The sequence below is a fragment of the Vulpes lagopus genome, chromosome 9 (assembly GCF_018345385.1).
Source record: "Vulpes lagopus strain Blue_001 chromosome 9, ASM1834538v1, whole genome shotgun sequence".
In the NCBI taxonomy this organism is placed as follows: domain Eukaryota; kingdom Metazoa; phylum Chordata; class Mammalia; order Carnivora; family Canidae; genus Vulpes; species Vulpes lagopus.
The window spans coordinates 72,868,625-72,895,082 of NC_054832.1; the positions used below are offsets into that span (position 1 = coordinate 72,868,625).

The 26,458-nt window shown below is 39.9% G+C and overlaps 1 protein-coding gene across 5 annotated transcripts in view; it reads right to left on the minus strand.

The window, feature by feature from the left end:
• LYN (LYN proto-oncogene, Src family tyrosine kinase) overlaps nucleotides 1–26,458 on the minus strand; it is a 117,134-nt gene that overhangs the window by 33,936 nt on the left and 56,740 nt on the right. For all 5 annotated transcript variants that reach the window (XM_041769069.1, XM_041769066.1, XM_041769071.1 and 2 more), the window contains exons 3-10: nucleotides 24,709–24,754; nucleotides 23,362–23,467; nucleotides 21,980–22,078; nucleotides 21,755–21,858; nucleotides 20,878–21,027; nucleotides 19,889–20,041; nucleotides 4,968–5,150; nucleotides 2,907–2,983 (exon numbers count right to left, since the gene is read on the minus strand). In XM_041769069.1, the coding sequence (XP_041625003.1) occupies nucleotides 2,907–2,983; nucleotides 4,968–5,150; nucleotides 19,889–20,041; nucleotides 20,878–21,027; nucleotides 21,755–21,858; nucleotides 21,980–22,078; nucleotides 23,362–23,467; nucleotides 24,709–24,754 (918 nt within the window). The remainder of the gene's footprint in view (nucleotides 1–2,906; nucleotides 2,984–4,967; nucleotides 5,151–19,888; nucleotides 20,042–20,877; nucleotides 21,028–21,754; nucleotides 21,859–21,979; nucleotides 22,079–23,361; nucleotides 23,468–24,708; nucleotides 24,755–26,458) is intronic.

Sequence of the window (26,458 nt, forward strand, 5' to 3'; positions counted from 1 at the left end):
AAGTGGCAGAGCTAACTGGTGGCACAGGATGGAGAGGAGAAGGGGAAAAAATTCAGAGACGACTTTTTGTATCTAAAGAGAATTTCAGAGGAGTGTTGGCAGTGCCAGGCACAAAGCGAATCGACAGTATCACAGTGGGAACGTGCCAATGCATCAGGTACATGGTTTCAGACTGAAAGTGAGGCGTGCAGACCCCATTCCTTGATGCCAAGGTTCAGGACTTCTTCCCATGTTATCGATATCATAACAAGAAAAGTCACAAGCAAATGAAGCAGATGATAGTCAAAGGTGGGGCAGCATGTGGTCTCAGAAGGAAATGGGTCTCCTGGAGCAAAGGCTTGGGAAAGAGTCTGGGTGAAGTTTGCACCATGAACAAAGATGAACTCAAAAGGAGATCCTATGTGGTTACAAAAAAAGAATTTTGTGAAAAATCACATGCTGAGTGACATTCTGGGTGATGTTGACCTGCTGACTCTCCCGCTGACACTTACCATCCATGCACTTAGACTAGATGTCTCACCGGTTCAACCCAGTGGTCACTGCTGGGCAAGAAACCCTGGGCAGGGAAACAAGACTTTAACTAGCAGGAGTTAGATTTGGAATACTGGTTTGGTGGTGGCCTCGATTATCCCGGGCCCCTCCTGTCACCGGGGGCAGGGGGTTTCAGCCCCATCACAGTTGACAAGAGGAGTCAATTGAAGCCACCTGGAATCTACAATTTGAAAGTCATGGTCAATGCCAGGCTCCAGGATAATCTTCCTTAGAACTAAACTACAAAGAGAGCAACTTTTTCCCCCAACTCATTTTTAAGTTAGAAAAAGTTACCTTTTTTTAGCAACAGTATGAATTTACAAAGTTAAAGAACAGATACAGAGACGCTGAGTTGGACCTTAAAAACTTTGACTATGTTGAGATAAGGTTTTATAAGGTATGTCGGACAAAATCAAATAAAAAATACCAATGTGACAAAATAAAGTCCTTCTCTAGGTACAGTATATACCCTGATGTGCATAATTTCCATATAATTGTAGATTTTATGTAACCCTAGAGAACTGTAGGCACACAGAGATCAGACCCTCAGCTCTACTTGAACTATGACCACTTAGTCCTCTAGGCCACAGGCCCCACTTTTCCATATCCCTGTCAGTCCCCTTGAGAAGTGGGTGCAACAAACCTTCATTATACTCAAGTGTCTCATCTACAGGGGATGCCAAAATCACTGCCCAGATCGAGGGCCTCGATGGCCTATCAATGTCAAGTGTGACACAAGTTCATCGATTTTCTCCACTTTCTGACTCCCTATCTACATAGGATCTAGAGCTACATCCATCCAAGTAATCATTCTTCTTACTGCAGAGCAGTGGTTTTTAAACTGTAGTCCTGGAAACCCTGGAGTCCATAGAGCCTCTCAGGGGCCAGGGTAGAGAGTCTGAGTAAAGTCAGGGCTTTTGGACTCTTTCTCTTCTCCCAGTTTCTACCATAGCGATCTTACTTCATCCCATACTAGATATTGGGATTCCAGATCATCTTTAAATTTCTGATTCAGATAAGGAACCTACTAAAGCTTGTTAAGTTTGGGTAGATGAGATGGGGGCTGATAGATGACGTCATCACACACCTTTGCCAGAACAATGGGGACGGTCATCCCGAAGATTCTCTCAGCTTCCACCAAGAGGCTCTGAAGTGCTTATGTTCATGGCAATCTGTGATTAGATTAGACCTCAACATCTCCTGAAAATAGGAATCCCCATTCCCATTTGATGGGTGGACAAACTAACCCAAAGAGGCAAAAGACTTCCCGAGTGGTTCTGGCTCTCGAGTCAGAGCCACAAGCCAGGCGCCACACTACGCTAGTGTTTGGATATCGAACACCAGCTCTGCCCACAATGCTCTGCTGTAGAATATGTGTTCTGACCCCATCTTAGTATGTTACCTGCATACTAAGGCATTCCTTTGATCTCATCTTCCCAAGAAGGCCACCTCAAGTTCCCAACTTAAAGAGAGTCTAAGGGAAGAAGTGGGAGTAAGAAATGAAGATCATAAAGGCGACCCTTTCCTGGAACTTCTAGAAATCTCTTGTGCTGCTTCTGGCTTTATGGCACATGGCCGTTCCCACATGAACTACCCATGGCCAGTATCAAGAAACACAACAAGCAAATTATCGAGGATGACTAGGAGATACAATTAGACTATTAATAGTCAGTAGCTGGCATTGTTCCAATGCATATTTCCCTGGCACACCAGGTACCTTGCTGGGTTTCTGGGTAACTTCCCTCTGTCCCTAAATGCACTTCAGGAAACGTGTGATTCCAAACTAATCAAATTCTCAACTTTTTGGCTAGTGCTAGAAATATTATACATTACATGGGTATTTCTTAGAATCCTAAAGGCATATCCATCAGGAAGGATCAGAAGGGGGTAGATAAAGAAAAGAATATAGTTCCTCTGTTTTCAAGAACACTAGGTACTTAAAAGCATCTGAACCTTAGGTTAGTAACTCCAATATCACGCATGCATCACTTCGAATGTGCTGTGCTCAGACCACACGGGATTGCATCTCCAAGATGTGGCACAAAGGGACCACTTCTGCTGCTGCATTGTTTCTATAGCTGGTGCAGGTGTGAACATTGCTAAGTGTGAAGAGCCCTCAGCAGGTGTGAACCCCAGTATAAGAGGCTGACATGTTTTAGGGCAGCTGACATCCAAGTCAGAGCTCGACACACACACAGATGACTTCGGTGTGAAGCACGCATTACTGTCTCCAAGGAAGTGCACTTTGGAAGGTCTTTTTCTCAGAACCACTACTGGGAAACATCCAACCAAAATGCCTTCTCCCTGTTACTTCGTGACTCTGAAGCCGGGAGGTCTTCGCGAACTTACATGCACCCTGATTTTTAATACGTCACCTGGGCAGAAAAGTCAATTAGCTTTGGAAGCAGCACTTTCCCCCCCTCATCGCTCTTCAGGAAATCCAGCAAACTGCCTGTTGATAGAGGAGGAACTAGTCAGTGTAGTTCAAACACACGAGACCAAAAGCCAAACAAGTCAAAGGATCATTACTATCAGCAGGGGGACCCACAAAATGATCGCCTGGGCAGTTCTGTATGGCCGCAGTGCCCTTTCCTGAAGTTGGTCAAACCCAGTTACCTTCGACCTGATGCGAAATGTGGTGTGTGTGTTGGGTAAGAAAGGGTGACGGTGGACAGTGTATTTTTCTAGCTCTGGGTGTCTGAGAACAGTGCATTCCAGAGCACTTAGCACCTGCCGCCACAGTCCACTTGCTGCAGCTGTCTGATCCTCAGAGCTGCTCAGAACCAGAAAGCAGCAAGTCCTCCCAGCAGGCCTGCCTGGAGCAGACACCGGGCTAGGCTCGCTCCTATCTGTGTGTCCGGCAAAAACACAGAGGCAGCGCATGCCGCAGGTGCTCAGGGAGTGTCTGATGAACACGCTGTGCTTTGCCCCTAAGAGAAAGTGTGTCGACGAACCCTCCTACTTCCTATGGCTTCATCTCTAAAACAAGACCTGCTTTTCTCCTAGAATCTAAAGAGTCAGCCTTAGGCAAGTTTCTTCCCTGTAACATCTTAGTCTCTATAAAGTGGGCATGTCCTACTGGCTATTATCAGAGGCCCCGTGGGGATAGACTTAAAGAATGTGCCACACGGTGCTTAGAGGGAGGTAAGCGCTCAGTAAATGTCCTGCTACTTCGCCCACAACACAGAACAATGATGCTTAGCCCTCAGATTGCTAAGAAGATTAAGGGAGCTTACCCAGGGAAAGCATCAAGAACAATCTGGTACGGAGTAAGTCCTTAATAAAGGCTAAATTCTAGGGCACCTGGGTGGCTCAGTGGTTGAGCGTCTGCCTTTGGCTCTGGTCATGATGCTGGGGTCCTGGGATGGAGTCCCACACCAGGCTCCCATGGGGAGCCTGCTTCTCCCTCTGCCTATGTCTCTGCTTCTCTCTGTGTCTCTCATGAATAAATAATTTTTTAAAAATCTAAAAAAAAAGGCTAAGTGCTATTATGAGGAGAAACTCATATTTACATTTTTTATTCAGAATACTATTAGCTGCTTAATTCAACAAGTATTTACTGAACTCCTACAAAGTGTCTGATCCTGAGTCTGCTTTCTGGGTTATAGCAACCTAAGCCACAGAGGCTAGTTGTTTTGTTTTTTGTTTTTAAACAACATCCTCTTTTGGAAGGACTCTGAGGAACGGATATTCTGAAATACTGACATATATTAAATTAAAAAGTGTAATATTCATCTTTCTAATCTATTCAGCTGTGACATCACACTATGATCTCCATGATGCATGAGATGATTGTTAACTTGCTATTATTGTTTATGTTTCTTTTTTTTCATTCCTTTACTCCTTCTGAAGATTTTCAAAGAGCTATTTAGTGGTTTCTTAGTATTGCTCACTGACCTAGAGGAAGGAATTCAAGGAATTTAAACCCTGTTATCTGAAGGTAATATGGGTGGGAGAAAAACGTGGTGTTGGACACTTCTTGTTCAGTGATTCTGATTACAGAAGAATCTAACCTCTGACAATTCAAAAAATGTTCACATTTTAAAGTGACACCCTGAACATTTAGATAATGCTAGAGAGGAAAACGATCACGTTTTAGGATTTTGAGAACTCTCATTTTAAAAATGTAACAAAAATACTCTTCTTTGAAATATGTATTTTTGGGACAAATATTTTATTGTATGCTATTTTTATGGCTAATACGAATATGAAGACAAATGCAGGGGAAATAGAAAGAGTATATATTATTTCTATAATAAAGATAATGCGTATAATATTTCTGGTGAGGTGGTTTATGAAAATGCTTTGTTGCCTCATATTTTCTGATTTTTCAGTAGTGGGCAAGCTGTTTTAAAATTAAAATTATTTGAACATTCTGTGAACATTTTGGAACTTTAAGCCTTTCAAAAACATGGGGTTTGGGGGGTGGTGCTCACCCTTGGCCATGTACTCGGTGATGATGTAGATAGGCTCCTCTCTGGTGACCACGGCATACAGCCTCACCAGCTTGTCATGTTGAAGGGTCTTCATGAGGTTTGCTTCCTCCAGGAATGCTTGCACAGACATAGTGCCTGGTTTCAGGGTTTTTACAGCCACTTTGGTACTATTGTTATAGTAACCTAGAAAGAAAGCAGAAGAGAGGGCATGTTTTATCCAACTGAAAACCAAAAACTTTATGCAGTGAGAAGAAAATTTAGTTATAGATAGAAAAAACTTATATAAAACTCTAGACAGTGTTAATGTTAGGTGAGGCTGAGTGTGTGAGAGGTTGAGTGTGTGAGAATTCTTTGTACCATCATTACAAAAAATCTAAAATTATTCCAAAATCAAAAAAGCTTTCATCAAGCGTTATTTTTGAGAAAACCTCTATATGAACTCCATCATGGGGTCAGAGATTTTCCTCTAATGAATAAAATGTTCTTTATCAAAAACCAAAACAAAAAAATGCATACCAAGGTATACTCTTACACATACCACACACACACACACACACACACACACACACACACCACACACTCACACACACACTCACATGCAAACCTGGAAGAAAATACTAAAATATGCCAAATCCTGGCCATCTCCAATAGCACAATTAGAGTTATTTCAACTGTGTTCATGATACCTTTAACTACCAAATTTTCTACTATGAATATTTATTATTTTTGTAGTCAGAAAAAAAAAAGGTTTGCACCTCTAAAAATTGCTTATATACACTAACTTTAAAGTACAACATACTAGAGTCAGATAAGACTTTCCCCAAGTTTTCAAAGAGAACTGGACTTGGGTGACTCTCCATGAGCAAAGGCTTCTGTACTGAAATGTCTGGGAACCACTGCCTGCCAACCCCTTCCCCGGCCCAGGAGATGCAGCAGAAGCATTCAGAGTCCCACAGTGAAGAAACCTGTCGGACTTGGCTGACCTCAGCATTTCCCACATTTTCTTGACCACAGGACACACTGTCATGTACCTTTTCATACCCTGCGGAATGCACTTTGGGAAATACTGACTTCTTAATACAGTTTCCTCAAGGCACCTTTTTCTGGAAACTGCCCCAATGATGTGCTCACTTCTGAGCCTGATTTTCTCCTGAGGAAGCCTCTTCTCAATAGTTTGACAAAGACTCCTAACTCGGGAAAACGAACTAGGGGTGGTGGAAGGGGAGGAGGGCGGGAGGTGGAGGGGGGGAATGGGTGACGGGCACTGAGGTGGACACTTGACGGGATGAGCACTGGGTGTTTTTCTGTATGTTGGTAAATTGAACACCAATAAAAATTAATTTAAAAAAAAATAAAAAAAATAAAAAAAAAATGAAAATGAGGTGTGATGACCAGGTACCACTCTCACCTGCTCAGGCCTTGAAAAAAAAAAAAAAAAAAGACAAAGAAGAAATAGAGATAATCACATTCCCTTTTCCTTTCCTCTCTTTCTGTTTTTTGGAGGGTTTTTTGCAATTATTTTTATTTAGCTGAATTTATTTATTTATTTTTTTATTGGAGTTTAATTTACCAACATATAGCATAACACCCAGTGCTCATCCCATCAAGTGCCCCCCTCAGTGCCCGTCACCCTTTCTGTACTTCTCTTGAAAGTGCAAGAAAAAGGTGAGGAAGGAGTGGCAGTAGGTTGCCACCCTGAAACTCTCTACGAGTTGCTCTACTTGTGTATTACAGCTTGTTTCTTTGTTTGTTTGTTTGTTTTTACCTGCCCTGCAAAATGGTGATATATAGTGTCTGGTCTCTTTGTTAGATCACATAATTATTTGTACAAGTACAGAATATAGAGATGACTGGAAGCATGTTCAATGAAACATTTCTGAGTGGTAGAATTTGCACTGGCTTTTATTTTCTTTTGTTCTTTTCCATTTTGATTAATTTTGTGAATGAATATGTATCTTTCTTTACAAAAGGAATTTTTTTAAAAGAAATTATGTCTCTGTTTCCATACCTCCAATGGACAAGAAAAAGTATTAGTTTACAGCTAATAGTCAACCATAGTTACTAATTTTTATTCTGATCACTAACACTAACTTTTCCTTTTATTTATTTTTTTTTTAATTTTTTTTTAAATTTTTATTTATTTATGATAGTCACAGAGAGAGAGAGGCAGAGACACAGGCAGAGGGAGAAGCAGGCTCCATGCACCGGGAGCCCGATGTGGGATTCGATCCCGGGTCTCCAGGATCGCACCCTGGGCCAAAGGCAGGCGCCAAACTGTTGCGCCACCCAGGGATCCCCAACTTTTCCTTTTATATTTCACTTTGATTTGTACCTAATAGTAGCTTGCAGTGTTATACAGAAAAATGAAAAATGCAATATATATATATATATATTTACTTTATGTATATAGTAAAGTAAGTGTTAGAACGTATGCATAAGACAGTAATAAAAAGCTGACAAAATACTGAAGTAGGTATTTTCAAAAGCCACAATCTACAGAAAATAATGGAATAAAAATATATTAAATTGATTTTCCACCTAAATGCATAATTACACACAATATGATCTTTCTTAGAGCCCTTAAGAGTAAATTTAAAGTAAATCCCACCAACAAAAGTCCTCTAACATTGCACTTGAATCAAGATTCTTGATCTCAAAACCACAATAAGCTACCACCTACCACCTGTTAGCTGGCTAAAATAAAAAAGATAAGAAACAACAAGCATTGGCAAGGATGTGGAGAAAAAACAAACTTATTGCACTGTTGGTGGGAATACAAACTGGTGTAGCCACTGTGGAAAACAGCATCAGGTTCCTCAAAAAAATATAAAATAAGACTATCCCATGATCCAGCAATTGCACTACTGGGTATTTACCCTCAAAATACAATAACACTAATTCAAAGAAATACATGCATCCCTATGTTTACAGCAGCATTATTTAAAATAGCCAAACTATGGAAGCAGCCCAAGTGTCCATCAATAGATTAATGGATAAAGAAGACATGATATATATATACGCAATGGAATACTATTCAGTCATAAAAAGAATGAAATCTTGTCATTTGCAACAGCATGGATGGAGCTTGGGAGAATAATGCTAAGCTTAATAAGTCAGAGAAAGATAAATTCCATATGATTTCACTCATATGTGGAATTTAAGAAACAAAACAAACAAGCAAAGGAAAAAAAGAGAGAGAGAGAAACTAAGAAATAGATTCTTAACTACAGAGAACAAATTGATGGTTAGCAGAGAGGAGGGGGATGAGGAAATGGGTGAAATAGGTGAGTATACTCATCATGATAAAAAATTAAAAATTTTTAAAAATTAAAGCAAAGATTCATTATCAATTTGTTTAAAGGTTTACACATAGTATTCAGTTACAGGAATATATCTAATAAGTGAATTCAGTAAAGTCACAGGATACAAAGTTAATATATAGAAATCTGTTGTATCTCGATACACTAAAATGAAATAGCAGAAAGAGAAATTAAGAAAACAATCCCATTTATAATTGTACCAAAAAAATAATAAAATATCCAGAAATAAGTTTAACCAAAGAGGTAAAAGACCTGTACTTTGAAAACTATAAAAAAAAAAAAAAAAGAAAACTATAAAACACTGAAAAAAGAAACTGAAGATGATGCAAACTATTGGAAAGATATACCATGCTCATGGATTAGAAGAATTAATATTGTTAAAATGACCTTACTTTGCAAAGCAATTCATAGAATCAATGTAATCTCAATCAAAATGCCAATAGTATTTTTTACAGAACTAGAACAAATAATCTGAAAATTTGTATGGAATCACAAAAAACCCGGAAGAATCAAAGCTATCTTGAGAAAGAACAGGAAAGAAAGAAAGCTGGAGGCATCACAATACCAGGTTTCAAGATACAGCACAAAGTTACAGTAATAAAAACAGTATGGTACTGGCACAAAAATAGACACATCAATAGAATAGAATAGAGCCCAGAAATAAACTCATACTTGTATGGTCAACTAATCTGTGACAAATGAAGGTAAGAATATACAATGGGGAAAGATAGTTTTTACAATAAGTGGCGTTAAGAAAATTGGACAACTACATACAAAACAATGAAACTGGGCGATTTTCTTTCACAATACACAAAAATAAAATCAAAATGGATTTAAGATTTAAATATAAGACCTAAAACTATAAAACTCCTAAAAGAAAAAATAGGCAGTAAACTCTTGAAAATCAGCCTTTGCAACATATTTATAAATATGTTTCCTCAGGCAAGGAAAACAAAAGCAAAATCAATCTACTAGGACTACACCAAAATGCTATTGCATAGCAAAGGAAACCATTAACAAAATGAAAAGACAACCTGACGAATGGAAGAAAATATGTGCAAATGATACATCCAATAAGGGGTTAATATCCAAATATATATAAGGAGATTATGTAACTCAACACCAGAAAAACCAAATGATCTGATTAAAAATGGATAGAGGACCTGAACAGACAATTTTCCAAAGAAGACTTACAGATGGCTAACAGGCATATGAAAAGGTACTCAACATCGCTAATTATTAGAGAAATGCAAATCAAAACCACAATGAGATCCCACCCCACGCCTGTCAGAATGGCTAATATCAAAGACAAGAAATAATAAGTGTTGGTGAGGATGTGGAGAAAAAGAAACACTTGTGCACTGTTGGTAAGGATGTAAATGTGTGTAGCCACTGTGGAAAACAGTATGGAGGTTCCTCAAAAAATTAACAATAGAAATATCATATGATCCAGTAATTCCACTTTTGCGTATTTACCCAGAGAAAATGAAAATTTTAATTCCGAAAGATATATGCACCCCTATGTTCATTGCAGCGTTATTTGCAAGAGCCAAGATATGGAAGCAATCTAAGTGTCTATCAGTAGACGAATGGATAAAGAACTGGTACACACACACACACACACACACAACGGAATTTATTCATCCATAAAAAAGGTGACATCTTGCCATTGGCAACAGCATAAATGGACTTAGAGGGCATTATGCTAAGTGAAATATGTCAGAGAAAGACAAATACCATATGATTTCACTTACATGTGGAATCTAAAAAAAAACAAAAACAAAAACAAATGAACAAATAAAACAAAACCAGACTCAACAGAGAACAACCAGTGGTTACCAGAAGGGAGGGGGGTATGGGGATAGGCAAAATAGGTGTAGGGAATAAAGAGGTAATAAACCACCTGTTATAAAATAAGTCATGCAGATGAAAAAATACAGCATAGGGAATATAGTCAATAATATTACAATTCTGTTATGTGGTGACAGATGGTAACTACACTTAACCTTGGTGAGCAGTGAGTAATGTATAGAATTGTCAAATCACTATTTTGTACATATGAAAGTAATATAACATTGTGTGTCAATTGTACTTCAATAATAAATACAAAAAATATATATAAAATGCAAAAAAAAGGTTTATACATAGATCCTCAGTTACATGACTATATCAGTGGCAAAACAGCAAGAAAATACACTCTCTTTGACACATGTAACTGACAAAGGGACAAAGGACTAGTGTCCAGAATATATAAAGAATTCCTATAAATCAATAAGAAAAATAGAAAATAGACAAAGGTTTGAATGGGCATTTCAAACAGAAGTCCACTGGGTGATGGACGTTAAGGAGGGCACGTGATATAATGGGCACTGGGCATTACATAAGACTGATGAATCACTGAACTCAACCTCTGAAACTAATAATACACTGTATGTTAATTAATTGAATTTAAATAAAAAAATTTTAAAAAGAAGTCCAGATAGGGATCCCTGGGTGGCGCAGCGGTTTGGCGCCTGCCATTGGCCCAGGGCGCGATCCTGGAGACCCCGGATCGAATCCCACGTCGGGCTCCCAGGGCATGGAGCCTGCTTCTCCCTCTGCCTGTGTCTCTGCCTCTCTCTCTCTCTCTGTGACTATCATAAATAAATAAAAATCAAAAAAAATTAAAAAAAAAAAGAAGTCCAAATAGCTGATAAACATGTAAAAAGAATTCAATCTTATTCAGAGAAATGCAAATAAAGCCATAGGAAGAAACCACCACCCAGCTCAACAAAAATCACAAAGCCTGAAAATGTGAGTGCTGGTGAGGCCATGACCCTGGTAGGGAAACTAGGGCAGCTTTCCAAGGCCTTCTGGACTCTTTTCTGAGCAACAGTGAAATTCAGCTGTGAAGGTTCTATCTTTACCAGTATTCCCAGCAGTCCATGAAGGATGTTGACAGAGTAGCCTTCTTTCAAGTGCAATCACCTTGAGTGACCACACACACACACACACACACACACACACACACAGGGGCTGTGCTGACCTGCGGCCCACCTCTTTCCAGATATAATTCTGTTGATCAGGAAACAGCATACTGAGAACTCTTGTACATTTTGCTAGGACAAGCACTTTGGAAACAGAGTTGGCAGTATTTAGCAAAGTTGAACATGCATACTCCCATGACCCAGCAAATGGACTCCTGGCCACCTTAGAGAAATGCATGTACCTTTCTTTGCACCAGTACAAAAATGTTCCTAGCATAATTGTCCATAGTGGCTTAAAACTAGGAACAGGTCCAGTTTCATCAACAAATAGTGAAATAAATGGATAAACCAGTGTACAACCTGAGTACAAATATAACACGATACAATACAGCAATGAAGGTAAATGAACTGTAGCTATACTCAAAACCGTGGACGAATCTCACAACTATAACGCTGAACAGAAGAGTACATTTGCTATGATTCATTTATATAAGGCTTAAAAACAGGCAAAACTAAACTGTATTGTTTGAGGATGCACACTCTCATATACAGAAGTAACAGAAGTGTAAAGAAAAGGAAATTATCACAAAAGTCAGAATGGCAGCTGCCTTTGGGGGATGATCTTTTGGAGACGGAGAGGTTAGGGTTGGGAAGTGGGGTCTTCTGGGTGCTGGCAAGTTTCCAACATGTGACCTCAGTCAGTACCTACCACGGTCAGTATCTACCACAGCAGTTTTCATTTTGTTTTGTTTTTTTTTTTTTTTTCAGTTTTCATTTTGTAATTATTTGTGATATTGGATATTTGTGTTGTACATACTTTCATCTGTTTGTTACATTACACAGTAATAAAAATGAAAGAAACAAAACTGTTCTCTGTCATTGAACAATGAATCTCACTGAGACTTTATATCATATAAAATTATGGGTAAAGGATGAAGAAAAAAATGCTTTCCAAGGGTAGGGGAAAAGTTATCAGGAAATAGCCCAGCTGCTAAAGATATTAAAAATGCTGATAAGGAGTTTCAGATGAACAGTGAATAAAACAGCTGTGTCGAGCACAGCTCAAGAATGGCAGCATTTTCCACTTACTGGTGTCTTGGGGCTGGGTATTTAAACAACAGGGCAGGTTTCCAACTTATAGTAAAGGCATGATGTTTATTCGGTGTGAAGACTGAAATCGTATTTTCTCAAGATATTCTCCAGTAGGGTGTAGGTTCAATTAATCTAGTCATGGAGACTCAGGTTGGCATCACAGATGCAAATGATTTCGAAAAAAAAATCATTTGAAAGTGAAGAATGCCACTTTGGCACAGTTAAAAAAAGTTGGTGGTGGGCACATCTGGGTGGCTCAGTGGTTGAGCCTCTGCCTTCTGCTCAGGGCGTGATCCCGGAGTCCCGGGATCGAGTGCTGCATCAGGCTCCTCATGGGAAGCCTGCCTTTCCCTCTGCCTATGTCTCTGCCTCTCTCAGTGTCTCTCATGAATAAATAAAAGCTTTAAAAAAAAAAAGGAAAAAAGTTGGTGGTGACAATTTGAGAGAGCTCCATTTTCAGGTGTAACTAATTTGCTAAAAAGCCCCTAAGTATCACAAAATAGAAATCTGGTTTTAAAAAAAAGGATGCATGCAGTCGATTTTGGAAGTTGCTTGGTGATGAATTTCAAGGTGGTTGGCTCAAATGAAAATTTATCCAGCAAAATTGAATTCAAAACAAGTTCCCTTTCTTCTACAGAGTCTCTTCGTAGACCAAGTGGTAACACAAAACATCACCTTTGGCTTCACTGGCCAGTCAGTTCCCTCTGAATCCAATAATCCACAGTGGAAAAAAACGTGTCACCAAGCCAGATGTCAAGAGGATCACACGAACGAGAGGAAACAGCTTGAGGGAGAAACTCTTTTCTTTTATCCTCACCTCTCCTCCCCTAGAACAGGTCACTTCCTAGTATTTGTTCACTGCTTTTCAGACCAAAAAAGTCCAGCCCATGAAATGTGACTAGCAGTCTATGTACGAACCATTCCTCCAGCTTCACAAAAATAAGAATTTAGTTGGTTAATTTAACAGTGAAACAATTTTTAATTTCTTCTTTTTCTATCAATGAGAAAAACTAGACTGCTCATCTCTTGAGCAATAAGATACTAAGTAAAAAAAAAAAAAAAAAAAAACGAAATTCAGATAGCCCTAAATTGCAGACCTTGCTCTTATACCAGCACTCAGACAGCTGGAATGAGACACACAGACACACCTAGAAGAGGGGCATTCTTTGACCTTTGCTGCAGAAAATAATGTCACCAATCATTATTCTTTTGGTTTTATTCCCAGTATTTCTCTGTCATTTGCACTCAACATAATGATGTGATTTCAATAGCCAAGGCAGAGCTTCCTGACAGAACCATATCTGCAAAGGATCCCAGGTCGAAGTTTCTATTTTGTTCTTTTCTCTTTCTTTTTTCCTTTCTTTCTTCTTCCTTCCTTCCCCACCCCATTCTTACCTCCTCTTCCTTCCTTTCTTTAATACAAGACTAGAAAGAGAGAAGCACGATTAAAAAACAACCATCAATGTCGATATCCCAGCAATAATATCATTGGGTAAAGGTTACATGGGACCTCTTTGTTGAAATACAATTCATACACCATGCCATTTGCCTGTTTAAAGTATACAATTCAATGGCTTTTATATATTCAGAGTTGTGAGCCCATCAGCACAATTATTGAAATATTTCCATCATATCCATTAACAGTCATATCCCCACCTTTCCAAACTTCCACCTGAGGCAACCACTCATCTACTTTGTCTTTATAGATTTGCCTGGTTCAACATTTCATATAAATGGAATCACATAATATGTGGTCCTCTGTGCCTGTCTGGCTTCTGTCATTCAACATAAGAGTTATCCACATTGAAGCATGTGTCAGTACTTTGTTTCTTTGTATTGCTGAATAATATTCCATTGTATGGATACACTACCTTTTCTTTATCCATTCAACTGATGGACATGTGAGTTGTTTATGCTCCTTAGCCATTATGAATAATATTCTTACAAATATTCATGTAAAAGTGTTTGCGTGGGCATGTTTTCATTTCTCTATTATTTCTTAAAATTGCATATGAATCTATAATTATCTCAAAATAAAAAATTTAATTAAAAAACCCCCAGGAAATAGGGGTGCCTGGATGGCTGAATCAGTTAAGTGTCTGACTCTTGGTTTCAGGCCAAAAGCGTGATCTCATGGGTCATGGGACTGAGCCCTGCATCAGGCTCCATGCTCAGGAGGGAGTATGCTTGAAGATTCTCTCCTTCTCCCTCTGCCCCTCCCCCAACTTCTGCATGCACACACACATGTGTATGTATGCTCACTCTCTCTCTAAAATGAATCTCAAAAAAAAAAAAAAACACACACACACAAGAAACAACTTTGTTGAGTAAGGAAATCCTGAGTAATCTCCCCTATTTCAGTCTTTGCACTAACGTTACCCTACTTTCTTTGTAAGAAAATTCAGCATTTAATAATAACAATGGTTCTCTGAGTCCTGTCCACTAAGTGCTCATCTGAGTCATGTCATTTGATCCTCACACCATGCCTACAAAGGCTAGGTTTTATTATAACCCTTTAGATGAGCCTCTGTTGCCTCTCTCTTGTAAAACTTTATTAGTAAATCAAGCAACCTGATTAAAACCTAAGCAAAGGCGTTGAATAGACATTTCTCCAAAAAAGACATAAACAGCCAGTAAATACATGAGAAGATAAACACATGAACAGTTATGTTCAACATAACTAATCACTAGGGAAATGCAAACCAAAACCACAATGAGACACAATCTAACACCTATTAGGATGGCTACCTCAGAAAGGAAGGAAGGAAGGAAGGAAGGAAGGAAGGAAGGAAGGAAGGAAGGAAGGAAGGAAGGATGTTGGTGGGAATCTAAAGTATAGTCACTATGGAAAACAGTATAGCAGTTCCTCAAAAAAATTAAATATAGAATTTGCCTGTGATCTAGCAATCCCACTTCTGTGTATGTACCCCAAAGAATTAGAAGCAAGGTCTCAAAGAGAAATTTGTGCATTTGTGCACCCATGTACATAGCAGCATTACTCACAATAGCCAAAAGGTGGACTCAACCCAAGCGTCTATCAGAGGAGGATGAATGGATTAGCAAATGATGATATATACACATAATAGAATATTAGCTTTACAGTGGAAAGAAATTCTGTCACATGCTACAACATGGGTGAGCCCGGAGGACATGCTAAATGAAATAAGCAGGTCACAAAAAATGTACATACTTTATGATTCTGCTTATTTGAGCTATCTAGGCTGGTCATATTTATAGAGACAGAAAGTAGAATGGCAGTTGACTGGGGTTGGGAAGAGGGGGGAAAGGGGAATTGTTGGTTAAAGAGTATAGAAGCCAGTTTTGCAAGATAAAAAGAGCTTTGGAAACTGATTGTATGATGGGAATGTCCATGACACACTTAAAAATGGCTAAGATGGTAAATTTCATGTCAATGCATTTTACCACACATACAAAATGATTAGCAAATCTATTCAAATGATGAATTTTCACAAGATTTTTACCCTCTTTCGGTTTAAATCCAAGTAACACTCAGGATAGACGGTTACATATTTCCCAGTGCCTCATTTCTCCTGTCTTCTCAATCTGTTTCTCCCACCAGCTGGGCACATGCTAAAAAAAATGTTCTCTAACATCAGTGTGAACATTTAGCATGCGACCAGCAGAAGCTCATGAACAGGAAAGGGTGAGCAATGGGCAGGAGGATCTACTCTATCTGCATTTGGAAGCAGAGGTTTTCCTAACCTCAGAAGGACCAATGTGCTCGAGCTGCAGGTGACAATTTCAGCACTCAGGACAGAAGTTAGGGTGTACCCCCTGTTGCTATGCTAGCTTCACCCCTTTGTCAGTTTCTTTGGCCGAGTTGGGCTGGCATATGTCACCTGTGAGCATCAACAAGTCAAAGCTGGCAAAGAGGTTACCATTCTACTTGCTAGTAACGCTCAAGACAATTTTAAGAAAACATGAGAGGACTAGCATCATCTCTTCTCCTCAAAGCGATAACTTACTTCCCAGACTAGCAGATCTTATCTCTTATCTCTCCAGTGCAAATAGCATGTAGTTTGATGCCTTTATCCTGGCCTCGAAGCTGAACATGAGGAAGTTTGAACAAAACTCCAAATCATCATTTCATATGCAGGGTTACTGTTTTAGAGCAGATGACTAGACCCCAGTTAAGCTCCCTCTACTTTTCTCTTCAGGACAAGTATGCAATTCCTCTATTGGCAAACATTCACAGGCAGGTCTAACTGGATTATTTATAGTTTGAACTCATGATTGAAATTGGGGGAAATCCACTGAAATGTAGCTTCCAGTGACTATGGTCAAATATGGTAAAATAAAGATAATAAAATCAGAGTGCACAGAACCATATTCTATAAGAAACACATAAAGGTATATAATCTCTTTTTCATTTCAGCAGCTGAGGAGAGAGTTGTTTCACATTTTACTGATGAGGAAACTGATGAGGTCAAATTAACTTGTAAATAGCTTATTAGCAAGCAAGTCCAGGTCTCAGGATGCCAGAGCAGCTGGCTTCTTCACTGCCTTGAATGACTTTGGGCAAGTGGTTCATCTGAGTCTAGTGTCTTTGTTTATCAAATGATGACAGTAATTCCTAGCTCACAGGGTTACTGCCTTGAGTATGAGAGATAATGGATGAATATGTGCCTAGAAGGGGGCCAGTGGTCACTGTATAGCTTGGATTTTCTTCTTCTTCTCCTCCTCTTGTCCTTCTACTTCATCGTCTCCTCCTCCTACTTCATCAAAGTCGCAGTAAATACAAGGAGGAAAGAGCACTCAGATGGCCAGAAGGAGAAGGCAGATACCTGGTTCCCTCAGTGAGTCAGTACGGTTGGAGAAGACACATTTGGGGAAGTGTGCCCTGAGGATACAGCATCACTTACTACTTAGATACTATTCACATACAAAGGCATCACCTGAGCCAAATCATGGAAAAACCCAAATGAGGAACATTCCACAAAACAACCAACCCATGTTCTATAAAACGTCAGTGTCATAAAGGATGAAGAAGGGCTGAGAGGCTGTTCCAGAATAGAGGATACAGAAGACATGTCAACTAAATGAAAATACCTGATCCCAGGGAGCTCAAGGGCATTACTGGGACAACTAGAGAAATTCTGGACTCTGTATTAGATAATAGTATGTATTGATGTTAGAGCTCCTAAACATGGCCAATGCATCGTGTAAGATAATGGCCTTGCTCTTAAGAGACACATATTTCAGTATTTAGGGGTGAAAAGTCATCACATCTGCAACTCACTCTCAAGTGATTCAACAAGAACAAGAAAAATAAAATATGTATGTGTATGTATGTATAAAAGAGATAAAGCAAATATAGCAAATCACTAACTGGTGAACCCAGGTGAGGGTTTGCAATGTTTATTATACAATTCCTGCCCATATTCTGTGGGTTTCCAAAAAACTGAAAGAAATAAATACAAATACCTCAGAGGAATAAAGAGGGTGGCTTTTTAAAAAATGAGCAGATAACAGCTTGATGATTCTTCAAAAAGTTAGTAACAGAATTACCATATGACTCAGCAATTTCACTCCTAAAAGAACATATATACCCAAGAGAAATGAAGCCATTTGTCCACACAATCATACACGAATGTTCAAAGCAGCATTAATCACAATAGCCAAAAGGCAGAAACAACCCAAATATCCATCAACAGATAAATGGACAAATTATGGCGTATCCATACAGTAGAACACTATTCAGCCATAGAAAAGGATGAAATTCTGACATATGCTACAACATGGATGAGCCTTGAGGACATTATGTTAAGTGATATAAGCCTGTCACAAAAGGGCAAATACTGGATGATTCTACTTACATGAGGTACCTAGACTAGTCAAGTTCACTGACACAGAAAGAAGAATGCCAGGGTCTAGGGGAAAAGGGGAATGGGGAATGACTGCTTCATGGGGACAGTGCTTCCTTTTGGGGTGATAAACATATTTTGGAACTAGGTGAAGGTGGTAGTTGTGCAACAATGTGAATGTAGTAAATGTCACAGAATCGTTCACTTTGAAATGACTGATTTTATGTTACATAAATTTTACCTCAAAAAAAGGGGGAAAAGGCAGATAGATAAAGGGGGGGTTTGATATTATGACCTGGGCCACAGAGTGTGAACAAGCAGAGGCCGCATCTGGAGCACCCACTCACACCCACGAATCTGCTGACTGGGATGGAGATGGCATGTCTCATAGGCACTACCGACTGGTTCTGGAATATGCCAACCAAAATGAAGATAGTCAGGTTGTGTGATTATAATTTACCTGAATTCCATGATATGTTCACAGCATACTGTGTCAGTATCTGATGTATTTAAAAGATGCTTCAACTAAAGCAACAGTAACTGGAGAAAATTGGCAGTACTCTGATCCCAGAGGGCAGGATTTTAAAGGAGAAACCTCTCCCTCACAGACCCCTGGATGGGCAAGTGAAATGCCTATGTGACTGCAGCAGCCTCAGAGTCTGGTTTCTGCTCGGCTGGGACTGCATGTTATTAAAAGCTGCTACTCCTTCGTCTCTCTAGAAAATATAGTTGCTTTCAGTCACACCAAGCTACCACAGAAAGTGACCCAATAAGATGTGTATGACCTCACATATCATCCTTAACAAAAGCAACTATATCCTCAAAGAGAACACGGGTTTTTAAAGAAAAAGGCTTTAAAAATTCTATCACAAAAGAAAAAAAATCACATTCACTGTAAAAACTTTAGAAAAGACAGATGGGGGAAAAGCCCCTGGAGAAGTCACTGCTCTAATTTCATTGTACCTCTTGTCAGCCTGAGAAGGCAGGACTTAACAGTAAGGAATGATTCATCAATGGTGGCACTTGGAGAATCTTTAGAAACTTTCTTCGTGAGAAATTGCAATAAATATGATGCTTCTTACTATACCCACTGGTAAGGACAATCCTCACCCCGAATATAACTTTCCCTGAGAGGGAGGCAAATTTCCTGCACTTAAAATATGGTGATGAGAATCTGGTGATGAGAGAATCACGAACAAGTAGACAAAACAATCAGGAGAAAAACCCACTTTTTATTTTGAAAGAGAGTCACTACGGGGAGGAGAAATGAAATAGGTAAAGAGGATGAAGAGGTGCAAACATCCAGTTATAGTATAAATAAGTCACGGGGATGAAAAATACAGCATAGAAGAGACAGTCAATAGTATTGTAATAATGTTGTATGGTGATAGATGGTGACTACATTGCCCATGGTGAGCAGAGCACAGCATATAGAATCGTCCAATCACTACGTTGTACACCTGAAATGAATTTAACATTATATGTCAACTATATTTCAACTAAACATTAAAAAAAATTGTTTAAAAAGAAGAAAGAGAATTACAATGAAGAAAGGCCAATGAAACCATTTTTGCAGGCCAGTATTTCGTGCCAGGTGGGCAGAGCAAAACAAAAGAAGTGATGCTTCTGACATGGCTTAACGTTTGGCTGAGAAAATGGACAGAAATTGGCTTGAGCCCTTAACTCTCTGGTCGCCTCATCCCGAGCCACGCACTCACCCATCCAGACTTCCCCGAACTGCCCGGCACCAAGCCTTTTCACCAACTTGATGGATTCCCGTGGGATTTCCCAGGCATCTTTGTCCCATGGCTTTTGTGGTTTGGGGCTAATACATGCCTTCTCCAATCTTCTGCACAAGCCATCTGACTGCTCTAATTTGAAAGAGAGAAAAAAAAAAAAAGGTTAAGAAATGTCCTACTTTGTATTTTACTAGGATCTATGAAGAAATTTCGACTCCTAGTGTGATCATTTCCAGCTGGACTTAATCTAGAACCTAAAATCCTATGGGGGTACCTGTTGTCTAATTGTAATTTTGAAAATTCTTACTGGAAAGACAATACATGATTAAAACACACTTGATTGTATCCATTAGTACCGTTTGCAAACCTACCATGTGTATCCCCTCGGAGTGAGGAGTAGAAGTAAACAGTTCCTGCAGCTGCCCCCTACAATCGACTTTAACCCCACAGGGAATGAACATAAAGACTACCCATGGGTTTGGCTTCACAGGGCTGAAACCCGTGGCACTGGAGACAGAGGACCATTGAATTGCCACTTGTAAATATTTTCTTCTTGTTATTCCTGTATTCTTTTACCCAGACTATAGATTACTTTTACACACATATACACATATATATACAAAGACACAGAGCTGCAAATCTGCATTCTGATGCCAAATATTTAAAGATGTGTTACAAAAATATGCACTACGTGAAAAGAATATTCATCTTCCACTTCACAGTGTTAGAACATTAACTGTCAAACAGCATGGATGAGGTGGGAAGACCTGGGATAATTATTCACTAAGATCAAATCTGCAGATGCATAGTTAATTACAGATTAACTTAGAATCAATTTCAGAATATGATCCTCCAACTTCATCCAAAAGAAGTATGAGGTAGAAGAATTTTAATTTAAAAAACTGTTTGACCCCCTCCAGTTCACAAAAAATCTGTTTTGTCTTGGCCAACCTTCAATTTTCACTTACTTTGGTAATGTTTAATCATGTCGCTGATACAAGGAAAAGTGATTCGTGGAGAGATGTAATATCCCCCATTGTCCAGACTTCTAATTTTGTAGTGCTTAATAACATCACCATGCACAGGGTCATAATCTCTGACGGAAAGAGAATAGCTTCCTGTGGGGGGAAAAAACACAAGTAAAGATTATGCTTGTATTTTACAAGTAAGATCTCCTTTACCCAACACCATAGTCCACATTTTTGGCCATAAAATATGCAAAATGTAAATCAAGTATGTATGTAGTGCATAATTTTAAGTCCTATAAAAAGTCTACCTGGCAAATGAAGTTACCATGTTGTTGCTCTGAAGCTTACCAACACGTCACATTCCTTCTTCAGGCTAGATTTATTATTATTATTATTTTGCTGAATTGGAAAGTTATTTTGATTTTCTTTCTCTTAAAAATTTCGAGATTTACTCTTAATCATAGTGTAGGAGGCTCAGCAAACATAAAGCATGGTAGGAAATGGCCGTAATTAGATCTGCTTTCTATGTCACTTTTAGTAGCAAAACTAATCATTTGAGTTTATTGTTATCAAACTACAACACTTTCACTACCAGCACATCTCTCTCTTTTTTTTTTTTTTTAAGATTTTATTAATCTATTCATGAGAGACAGAGAGAGAGGCAGGCACACAGGCAGAGGGAGAAGCAGCCCCATGCGGACTCCATCCCATGACCCTGGGATCATGCCCTGAGCCAAAAGCAGACGCAGACACTCAACCACTGAGTCACCCAGGCGTCCTCTTTTTTTTTTTTTTTTTTAAATAAGAAATCTAGACTAAGTTTCTAAGAATGATTTCCTAAGTAGTGATTTATAAGAGGACTTAAACCACTTCCTACCTTTTAATGTTTCGCTTTCTCTGATAAGAAAAGCTCCAGCACTGTTCCCTGGCGCCAGAAGCTGCCTTTCTGCATCTTTCCTGGTTATATCCTTGAAAAACCACCTGAGAAGACATTTTCACATTTCATGGATGTTATGCTCCAGGGAAGGAAAAAGATAAGGAATGCAAAAGAAAGCCAGTGCAGCAAACAAAACCATCATAGATGGCAACGGTAAAGACTCACTCTTCTGTTTCCAAGGTGTTCACTTTGGCTACATAGTTGCTGGGGATGAACCCTTCTCTCTTTGTTGAAAGAGATTTAGCTTTCCACCATTCTCCAAGTCTGGAATAGAAAGAGACATCAAAAAGTTTTTGTATGCAGGGGCATCTGGCTGGTTCTGTGGGTAGAGCATGTGACTCTTGATCTCGGGCTTGTGGGTTTGAGCCTTATGTTGAGTGTAGGTAGGGGTTACTTTAAAAAAAATGAAATCTTTAAAAAAATAAGTGTTTGGATCTAAAGAGTCAAGAGCTGCAATAGCAGTTGTTTTAAGGTGTCTGTTTTTGGGGGTGAGGGTGGGAAGATCCCTGGAACCCCAGAATCCAGTGGGAAAATTCACTCCTTTTGCTGAAATAAAAATATGTGTAGAGACTCAGGCAAAGGAAAACAGCCTCACAACTGGGTCACTGTGCTCAGCACTGCACACACAAGAGTTGGTGAAAATGGTTCCTATCTTGCAGAAGCAACATGTTTATAATCTCTCCCAGGATATCTAAGAAATGCCGTAGGATCCTTACAGAAATAGGAGTCAAGAGAACAGTGAACCACAGCTCTGACATTATAAACACCTTTGTTAAAACATCCCATTTCCATAGGGAGATGCTGTGGTGATAAGAAATAGAAACCATAAAGCAATTCCAAGCAGGTAGGCTCATCCCCACGTTCTTGTCCTCAGCATGGAGTCAAGGAGGAGGCCAGGGCCAGGGAAGGAGACAGGAGTGGAGGGGTCCTCATGAGCCTCAACTATGATCCTCAAATTCCCCCCCACAGTCAGGTTCCTGGACTGCAAGACTTGAAGGACAACCACAACTGACACCAGGCTGTGGCCTACTGGACGCCTATACTGTATTTGCATACACACATGCACACAACATTCTCACATCAACCCCGGCGACAGAGGTACTGCCGTTTCCATTTCATAAGTGAAGAAACTCAGGTACAGAGTTGAAGTGACTCGTCAAGATCACACAGCTCTCAAGAGGCAGGGCCAGGATTAGGTCCAGGTTCACATTCAGCCAGTAAGCCATAACTGTTCTTAGCCACTTAGCACCTTGTACTTACTACTCTCCAACTCTGGTTGGCAGGCCAAGGTGACAATGTGTGCAAGACTAGGGGGAAATCCATATTCTCAGTACTGAGATCCTGTGGTCTGAGCCACAAGTCTGTGAGTCAGGACAAGAGGGCGGGAAGATCCCTTTGGCCATATTCCTTCTACTTCCAAAGCCCTGCTGGCAGCAAGGAGGCTGCGAGGCTGGTTATTGCTGTGCTACTGGAAGCAAATCGAAGGGGACAGGACTCAGTGGCTAGAGAAAAGGGACAGCAGGCATAGTGTGCATGGGTGTACTTACTCCTCCAGGACTTTCATTTTCTCTCCTTTCTTGAAAGACAAGTCATCTGGATGGATGCCATCATAGGGGTACAAGGCTACCACGATGTCTCCTTGCTCCTCTGGATCTAAAGATGAAGGAGGAAAGGGAAAATTTTCAAGAATCCATCAATGGTAACGTTTTAACAAGTCTTTATCAGGCACATAATGAATGAGTGTGTTTCCTGCCTAGTGGGGGCTCAGAGCCCACTGGTCTGCGGTAAGTAACATATTACACGCACTGGATACAGTATACGTTATCTCCAATCATACAGACCCTACCACTATACTTAATTCCAGCTCTGTATCTAAGAGATGATACAGCCATGTTCAGAGCAGGATTATTTGCAATAGCTAAAAAGAGATAACAAGGGTATCTGGGTGGCTCAGTTGGTTAAGCGTCTGCCTTTGGCTCCGGACATGATCTCAGGGTCCCAGGATGGAGCCCCATGTCGGGCTCCATGTTCGGGGGGAGTCTGCTTCTCCCTCTCTCTCTGCTCTTCCCTCCCCACACAGGTCATGCTCACTCACTCACTCTCTCTCTCTTCCTCAATTAAATAAAATCTTTAAAAATAATAATAATAAAAGGAGGAAACAGTCCAAATGTTCAGTGACAAATGAATGGATAAACAAAGTGTGGCTTGTACACAGATCAGAATACTATTCAGCTTTAAAATGGAAGGACATCCTGACACCAGCTACGACATGGATGAACCCTGCAGACATTACGTGAAGTGAAATAAGCCAGACACGAAAGGGCAAAAACACGCTAAGATTCCATTTATTTGCAGTCCCTAGAGTAGTCAAATTCATTGAGATGGAAAGTATAATAGTGGCTGCCAGGGGCTGAAGGGAGTAGGGGAGCAGGGAGTTAGTGCTTAATGCGGACAGAGTTCCAGTTTGGGGAGATGATGAAGCTCCAGAGATGGATGGTGGTGCTGGCTGCCCAATGATGTGAGTGTACTTAATGCTGCTCAACTGGACACTAAAAAATGGTTACAATGATATATTTTATACTACATGTATTTTTTTTTCAAGATTTAATTTATTTATTCACGAGAAACACAGAGAGAGGGGCAGAGACACAGGCAGAGGGAGAAGCAGTTTCTCTGCAGGGAGCCCGATGCAGGACTTGATCCCAGGACCCCGGGATCACGACCTGAGCCAAAGGCAGACGCCCAACCACTGAGCCACCCAGGTGACCCCATGTATTTTTCTACAATGAAAATATAAACAAGAATACCCAAGCTGACTACCTTACAGCATCTCTAACAGTAAAGAAAGGGGGAAAAACCCAAAAAAACCCCACTGTGTTGCCATGTAAACATACCTTTAGTTTGAAACCTCTGTCCTGGTAAAAGCTGAGATTCTGAAACCTAGGAAAGAAGATTTGTTAGGAAAAAGATTTTCATGTTTAGCTTTTCTTACTCACATTCATGTTGTACATTAAATCACTTTTCTCATGGTAGCAAATAAGGCTTAGAATGGCTAATTTAAGAAGCCAGGAAGAAGAGGAGAACAGAGAAAAGCATGTTGCGGAGCTGTGTCCCCACCTACACAGCTCAGGGACAGGGCTCTCCCTCCTGAAAGCAGGCATTTGCCTGAGGTGGTGGGAAGTGAACAGGTACAGGCTGGAGTGTGAGCAGGGAAGCCAGGCACCAGGGACAGCAGAGCAGAAGACAGGGATGGTCTGGGTCCCTGCTGGCTCTCCAGGACCCCCAGTTTACCCAGGACTGATCTCCACGTTTCCCAGACTTGTTTAGAAATAAAACCAGTCAGGCCTCTGTCACTAGCAGCTGAGAACAAGTCCTGAGGGATCCAGGCTTCCTGAGGTTGACCCTGCTTCTGTCAAGGGGACAGATAACGTCCCCATTACTTTGGCTGGGAGGTGAATTAGCAGGAAGGGTCTGTGGGACACAAAGCCACCTTAATGATCTCTTAAATCAAATTCCTTTTTCTCTCAGTGATCATGGGGAGGAGGTAAGAAGTCATGGGCCCCTTGTAAGGAAAATACTGTCCAAGGCCTATGCCCACAAATCTTATGCAACTTTTCCCTTTGATTAAGTGACTGAATGGAATGAGGCAAAAACAGTTTGCACTGAAATTTAAATTTCTTTCTTTCATTTTTTTGAAATTTAAATTTCTGATGAAAGTTAGCCCATGATAAAATCTCTAATTACAAGGTCGGGGCAGCAGAGGAGGGGGCGTGACTGCACGTCCCGGTATCAGAACATCGTGAGTCCGTGTTATCCTTGAATACTTACTTTAAGAAGTTCTAGACTGATATTTTTAATCATGTGGATTTGCATAATTACGATACATGATCAATTACAAATGGTTTAGAGGAAATAATTAGAAGATGAAAAACTAATTAAATCACTTTGAAAGCAGCAAGCTGATTTTCAAATACCAAAGAGTCTTTAATTTGCAAACGGGCTTTTTAGAAGCCCAAAACACATATATGCAACTCATCTGCCATGACTCTCTCTTTAAAATGTCTTTTCCTCGGGGTGTTGTTTCATTCCATCGATTCCACCTCACCGGCTCATCAGAGCTCCTCTGACACCAAGCCAGGGTGTGTGCATTTTTGGCACATCTGGCCACAGATGGGAGCGTTATCCGTGGCCATGGGCTAAGGCCAAGCTAATGGGCTCAGGAAACAAGGGCATCTTTAACCACAGAAGGCACAGACTAAAACACAGCATCCATGAGGGAGTCGCAATATTGCAACCCTGTTTACCATTTCTGCTTTCCAACTCAATTTTTAACCTCTTTTACTCTTAATAGGAATAAAAATGGTAAGTTTATATGATTTGCCTTTGTTTTTCTGAATAAAGGGCATGTTTGTTCATCATTTCAAAAGAAAACTTGGGTTCAAAATATGTAAAATGCCTAGTACAGGAGACCAGATTCTTTTAAAATCTATCATAGGAAAACTGTGTGTAACTCCAATTCCTTAAATCATTTTCTATTAATTATGTTTACACAATATAGTTCTACACTTATACTTGTTTAGGTAATGTTTTAAAGGTTTTTATAGGTATTTTAGGTATTTATCGTCACTAAATTGTTAAAGTCAT